The sequence below is a fragment of the Aegilops tauschii genome, chromosome 7 (assembly GCF_002575655.3).
Source record: "Aegilops tauschii subsp. strangulata cultivar AL8/78 chromosome 7, Aet v6.0, whole genome shotgun sequence".
Classification (NCBI taxonomy): Eukaryota; Viridiplantae; Streptophyta; class Magnoliopsida; order Poales; family Poaceae; genus Aegilops; species Aegilops tauschii.
This window is the reverse complement of record NC_053041.3, coordinates 109,840,378-109,847,493: the sequence shown is the minus strand read 5'-3', so window position 1 is coordinate 109,847,493 and position 7,116 is coordinate 109,840,378. Positions and strand designations below refer to the sequence as shown.

Here is a 7,116-nt window from a genome sequence, read left to right as displayed (position 1 = left end):
AATTGTCATAAACACTAATGAACCAAATAGTTATAAAAGATAATATATACCACATCCGAATCATAGACAGGACGAGGGCCGACGGAGGCGGATACCAAAACCATCGCACTATATAATAACAAACAATAATAAAAGTAAGAAAATTACACAAGTATCTATCTAAATCATACAAGTAAGAACTTTTTCTTTTAGAAAAAAGATTAGATCAAGAGGCTCACCACGGTGGTGCCGGCGACGAGATCGGCACGGGCGATCGATGACGGTGAGGACGGGGACCGGACAGGACGGACCATCAAACCTAGACAAATCTTGAGGAAAATGAAGCTTGGACAAGGAGCTTCGAGAGGAGAAAGCTTAAGTGTGGCTCGGGCATTTCATCGAACACCTCATGTGCATAGAAGGTGAGCTAGAGCACCACAAAGCTCTCCCACGGCCGGCCTAAAATACAGAGCAGTGCACTGCTCTGCTCGCGGGCAAGGGGTATATATAGGCATCTCTTTGGTCCCGGTTCATGGCTGGAATTGAGACTAAAGGACCCCAATTGGTCCCGGTTCCAGCCACCAACCGGGACCAATGGTTGTGGCCAGGAGCGAGGCCCATTGGTCCCGATTCGTGTCTGGAACCAGGACCAAAGGGGCCAGACGAACCGGGACCAATGGCCACCGAGACCCGACCGGCCCCCTGGCCTCACCAACAGGGACCGATGCCCCATGGGTCTCGGTTCGTGAGTGAACCGGGATTAATGGGCTTACCCGGCCTGGACCAAAACCCTATTTTCTACTAGTGGTGTAGGTGCGATTTGGCGGCCATCGGATGGGCTCTTGCGCTGGGAGTTATCGCGGGACCAGCCAGGGACGTTCGATCCGCAGTGAACGAGACCCAGGTCGTTCAGATCTGATGCAAATTTCAGAACGTTTGGAAATTACAAAAATCGGCTTGGTTTTTGGAGCAGTAACTTGTTCACATGGGCCTTGTGGCACTCACGGAATGAGGCACGAAAATGACCAAGGTCGATTGGTGGGACGACGACCGACAAGTCAGAGCCGTTCAATAGTGTGACCGAAGGGCTCGTAGGTTGCTTGGTTTTACTGGGGTTTTTTTTCGGATGAACTGGGTTTTGTTTTATTATAGTACAACAGCCAAGAGAACGCACACATAGACATCGGTCTTGCAAGGTAATTATCCACACACACAAAAAGGTCTTGCATGGTAATTGGTGTAGCAAGGATCGATAAACCCATGCCATCAATTTCACAAACAAAAATCTACGCCCAGCTGGTCGTCGGTAGAATTATACACGGAACTGGAGCTAGCAGCTAGCTTGGAGACAAATCCTTGCCGGCCATGGATCAAAAGAGTCATAGCAAGTCTGCATCAAGATGTACACAAAACTGTCGGTGTTATGTATGAAACTGCGAAGATGCCTCGGTTGTTCTCTAGCCTCAAGTCACCATTAGTTACCTCGACCTTCGCCATCGGTTCTGCTATTAATGCAGCAAGGTGTATGTCCATTCTTGCGGCTGTCGTTATTTTTTCTTCTTGTGTATGCTTCAGTTACCCTAGCGAACATTCTACTTGATAGTTGACACTGACATCAGAAACCTCGTCGAAACTCACATGCCTGCCGCTGCCGAATCTTGAGGACGAGTCAAGAGACCAAAGATGATCCATCAAGCAGCTGAGGGCGTCTTTTGTATGGCGCCACGCTTATTGCCTTTGCACACAAGTGACTTCTTGAGGCTGCCAGATCTTCAAACTTTTGATTACCACATATCTCTCTCACACACCAGACAGAGACAAGTGACGGAGAGAGGGGGAGAGAGAGACTTTGAGACTTTCGCTGCATTTCTAGAGAACTTGCTTAGTTGCTTGCATTACCCAGGAAATTTCGTCACCGGCCACCATTGCCACTGTTTCACGTCGCTAGCCGCGCGGTACATACATATCAACATACGTACACGGCGGATAGTATATATAGATGATGTAGGAGTACAGTCCTACCGTATCCACAGACGGACAGTAAAGTACACCGAATTAGTAGGGAGAATGCCACCGCGCGCGCGCATGGTGTGGCCGGCAGCAAGGCTCGTGCTCGTCCTCGTCACTTTGCTCACGCTTTGGAGCAGCACCGTTGCCGTTGCATCGCCGCCAGCGGTGGCGTCGGCGGCGCCAGTGCGGGTCGGCGTGGTGCTGGACCTGACGAGCGTGGGGAGGGAGAGGCGCGCCTGCATTTCCAAGGCGTTGGACGACTTCCACGCAGCTCATGCCGGCTCCGGCGCCGCGCGGATCGAGCTGCTCGTACGAGACTCGCGCGGTGATCTCGCCACGGCCGCACATGCTGGTAAAAGAACATACGTCGAACCTAAATATCTCTCTCCAGTCGTTTCTCTAGTCGTCTTGCTTAGTTTTTCTTTTCCATACGATCCAAATTCGGACTTAAATTTAAATATGAGTAGATGACATACAAGTTCATTCAATTCAAGTGAACTCGTAATCCCTTTTTTCACAAAAAAAAAGTTCATTCAGTTCAATACACACACTTAATATCTCCGCAAAAAACACACACACACACACACTTAATATTCTGGGATAAATATGAAAGGATTTCGTTCATATTAATGTTTTAGGACTATTTTTTTTAGGAAAATGATGTTTTTTGTTTTTTGGCGAGAGATATTTTGGTTCGGGTTTTTTTTGTTGAGAAAAGTTCGGTTTTTTCTTTGAGCAAAAGATTCTGGTTCGTTTCATAAACCCTAAATCGATCAAGTCGGCTCAGTGCAATGTTGGCCCACGTAACGCACCAGCCTTCCAGGGCCCAGGCACCTGCTTTTTTGACAATTGGGCCCATGCACCTAGTAGTAGTACCACACGGCACACACCCAAACATCCACTGGCTTCCGCCGTACAGCCGCCGTAACCCTAGCACCGGCGGCGGCCTCAGCAGGCCACCCCCCTCAATGTCTAGACGTGCCACTCCTGCACGGCTCCGAGATGCCTGAGTCCTTACTCCACCTGCCACCAGTGGCTATCGGCGACGGCTGCACCACCCATGGTCCATCTGAGGCTCTGACCTCTGTTGACCCAGCGGACCGCCATGGCCTCCATCCTCGCTGCAGCTAGCGGCAAAGCCTCCTTAGCTCTCGCCCACAAGGTACTCTTTCTCGCGATTCCACTAGCTGGCTAGTGGGTACGGAGCGCCAGGGCAAAAAAAATCTTTCAAGTTATTTTTGTATGTATGGAAGTTAGGAAAGTAGAAAGGATTTGTTATGCGGATGCACGACATACCTCTAGAATATGGTCCGTCACTTTGATGATGCTGATAATCCCTTACTCTTGCGTGAAACTACAACGTATAGTGTAATAGACGGCTATAGCCTCATTATAGCGGTTTGAGCAGTGTGCCGCTAAATGATCAGCTATAAGATTCATGTACAATTGTCCGATAAGGTTATGAAATAGCCAACTATAGCTAGCTGATTTGGTGGACCACTGCTATTTGGCATAGCTCGCTATTTAAAACAATGGTGTAAATACTTAAATGAATAATGCAATGATAGGCCTATTTGCTTGCTTAATTGTTCCAAGATCATGCTATTTGCTTGGCTAATTCTCTATGATTTTGGCAGCCGAGGACCTGATCAAGCATGGGCAAGTGCAAGCCATCATATGGGGCCCTGCGACACTAACCAAAGTAGATCATGTCACACACCTGGGCCGTCGCCGCAACCAAGTCCCGGTTCTCTCCTTCCCCAGCATTTCTCCAACATCGTGTGCCTTCTGGCTGGAAGATCCCGTAACAGTTCCTGGGGGCTATGCCAAGTTTGGCTTTACACTTGGAAATGACATTATAACCTTTCCTAATCCAGAAACCAATAGAAGATACAGAAGAAAACTAGGTGCAAGCAATAGTTGCGGAGGTAAGGGGCTGAAGATTGCTGTGCCACCGAAAAAAGGTTTTCGAGATTTTGTGAATGTTACTGATCCTAATTCCAAGAAACAACATGTCACTGGCTACAGCATTGATATCTTCGAGGCTTCTATGAGGAATTTATGTCCTCTCCCGTGCTATGAATATTTTGTCTTCAATGGTACTTATGATGAGCTAGTAGGCAACGTGTCTTTGGGGGTAAGGCTTACTCTGACCCACTTGCATCTCATTTTTCACGTATGTTGATTTATTACCTAAATACCTTTTAATCTCTGCCAAATTTCTGGTGGATAAACAGGTCTATGATGGTGCAGTAGGCGATGTGACTATAACAGCTGAACGAGTCACCATCACCGACTTTACAATGCCATACACACAGTCTGGTGTGTCTATGCTTCTGCTTGCCGTGGATAAACCCTATAGAATCTGTTGGACATTTGTAAAGCCACTAAATGGGCAGCTTTGGCTTGCAACCATGGTCTTTTTCCTCTATACTGGCTTTGTCGTGTGGATGATTGAGCTACCCAGAAATCAGGAGTACCAAGGATCAAGTTTGAGACAGTGTAGCACAGCCCTCTACTTTGTTTTCTCCACTTTGACATTTTCTCATGGTCAGCACTTCAAGCTTAAACTTCCTGACTATATTTGATGCATTATAGTAAGTATTTTAATTCACCACAGCTATCAGATTAAAATATGTTGGTTATTTCATGCACAGGTCATACTATTAGAAGCCCCTTGTCAAAAATTATTGTGGTGATATGGTGTTTTGTGGTGCTGGTTCTTGTCCAGAGCTACACTGCAAGCTTGTCATCCATTCTGACTACAAAGAGGCTCCGTCCTTCGGTGACAGATTTTGAGACGCTCCGGAAGAGTGGTGACTTTGTAGGATACCAAGATGAATCATTTGTGCGGTCCTTCTTGATTAATCATACCATCAATGAAAACAGGTTAAGGAACTACACGACGAAAGAACAATATGCTGAAGCTTTGAAGAAGGGATCCAAGAATGGAGGGGTATCGGCTATCGTTGATGAGATCCCCTATTTAACTTCTTTCCTCTCTGAGAGTCAATACAAAAATGATTTTAGGATGCTCGGGTGCATATACAAGACTCCTGGATTTGGTTTTGTAAGCTACTCAACCTAATGCCTTGCATATTCCTGATTTGTTCTTGCAGCGCTACGATACAATCTGGATACAAATTAAGTTGCTGACATTGTATTCTTATGTTTAGGCGTTCCGTCTAGATTCTGCGCTAGTGCATAATCTTTCGACTGCCATCCTGGGCCTAGTAGGAGGGGATGAGGGCTCACAAATCGAAGGGAAATGGTTCGGACCAGCTTCACCTCCGATGGGTGCTAACATGGTCCCTAACATGGACTCTGCCCCTCTCACTCTCGAAAGTTTCTCTGGTCTCTTTGTCATCACGGGATCCATTTCAACTCTCATGCTACTGATAAGCATTATGAGGTTGATTTATGCCAAATGCACTGAGTTTAGAAAGGTTGATGTGGAAAGTGTCAGCTACAGTGGCACCTGTCTATTGCAAAATGGCATAGGTGGCAACCCCAGCCCCGATCAACAGCCCTCCCATGAAGCTGGGAATAATAATTCTGGGGGTGTCCATATGAGAGGCCAAAACGCTGAGGACGCAGAGCCTGACCCAGCGCAGCAGAATGGCATGCATGCTGGCATTGTCCCTGCTGGGCACATTCAGATTGAGATGCGCAATGTCTAAGGTGAAGGAAGCACCAGATGCTCATGAGTACTTCCTCGTCATTGAAATGATGCTGCATTCCATACCTTGGACCATATAGGACTAGTTTTATTCTCTCTTCCGCACTCTCTTGGAAAGAAGATGTAGGTGTTCAGTGTGCATATTCTCTTTAGACAGATACTTGTGTTTTCAAAGTAGTGCCGATGTACTAGAAGTTCTGTAATTTCATTTGCAAATAGATGGTGATTAGACATGTATAGCCCCCAACATCTATTTATATATAAAAAGTAAATGATGGATTAACCAAATTAAAGATAAATAACCTAGAAAATCTCACATTAATCAGAAAATACTGGCCCTTGATCTGCAAAATCTTCTGAAAATATATACTATAACCGTCCGATTTGCGTACCATAATACGGTGGGCCAAAGACGATTCTATGTGTCACATATAGGTGATGCACACAATAATTCAGATCCCTCCCATACAATTCCAATGAAAAAATCTTAGAATGCAGAAATCAGGTAACTAACTTCGAAGCGTGTATTTCTCAAAAAAAAACTTGAAAGCGTGTATCTCTTCCAAATATTCCTTAGGCCTTATTGACTCCTTGAGGATGGCAAAAAAAAGTTATCTGCATGCTCTCCGTAGTCACTAGATTAATACACGCACGTCTTCTCTCCTTATTTTGTTTGATTGATTGATAATCCAAAGATCTGCCCTAGGACGGCTCCCTTTCCATCCATGCCTCCTTTCGTTTCAAGTGTCCCGATCTACTCCATTGATGAAAGATCGAGGATGTCGCCTAGAGGGGGTGTGAATAGGCGCTTTAAAATAATTATGGTTTAGGCTTGAACAAATGCGGAATAAACCTAGCGGTTAATTTGTCAAGCACAAAACCTACAACAACTAGGCTCACTTATGTGCACCAACAACTTATGCTAAGCAAGACAAACTACTAGGTGATAGCAAGATATATGACAAGAAACAATATGGCTATCACAAAGTAAAGTGCATAAGTAAAGAGCTCGGGTAAGAGATAACCGAGGCACGCGGAGACGACGATGTATCCCGAAGTTCACACCCTTGCGGATGCTAATCTCCGTTTGGAGCGGTGTGGAGGCACAATGCTCCCCAAGAAGCCACTAGGGCCACCGTAATCTCCTCACGCCCTCGCACAATGCAAGATGCCGAGATTCCACTAAGGGACCCTTGAGGGCGGTCACCGAACCCGTACAAATGGCAACCCTTGGGGGCGGTCACCGAACCCGTACACTTTGGCAACCCTTGGGGGCGGTCACCGGTACCCGTCAAATTGCTCGGGGCGATCTCCACAACCTAATTGGAGACCCCGACGCTTGCCCGGAGCTTTGCACCACAATGATTGAGCTCCGAAGACCACCAACCGTCTAGGGCGCCCAAGCACCCAAGAGGAACAAGCTCAAGGGTACCAAGGATCCAAGAGTA

At 46.5% G+C, this 7,116-nt stretch overlaps 1 protein-coding gene across 1 annotated transcript; it reads left to right on the top strand.

Moving 5' to 3' along the window:
• Positions 1-1,936: 1,936 nt before the first annotated feature.
• Positions 1,937-5,953, top strand: LOC109744667 (glutamate receptor 2.8). The gene is made up of 5 exons (XM_020303822.4): positions 1,937-2,341; positions 3,627-4,126; positions 4,227-4,539; positions 4,647-5,059; positions 5,166-5,953. The coding sequence occupies exons 1-5, from the start codon at positions 2,047-2,049 to the stop codon at positions 5,667-5,669; spliced, it is 2,025 nt and encodes a 674-aa protein (XP_020159411.1). The 5' UTR covers positions 1,937-2,046; the 3' UTR covers positions 5,670-5,953.
• The last annotated feature ends 1,163 nt before the right edge of the window (positions 5,954-7,116 follow it).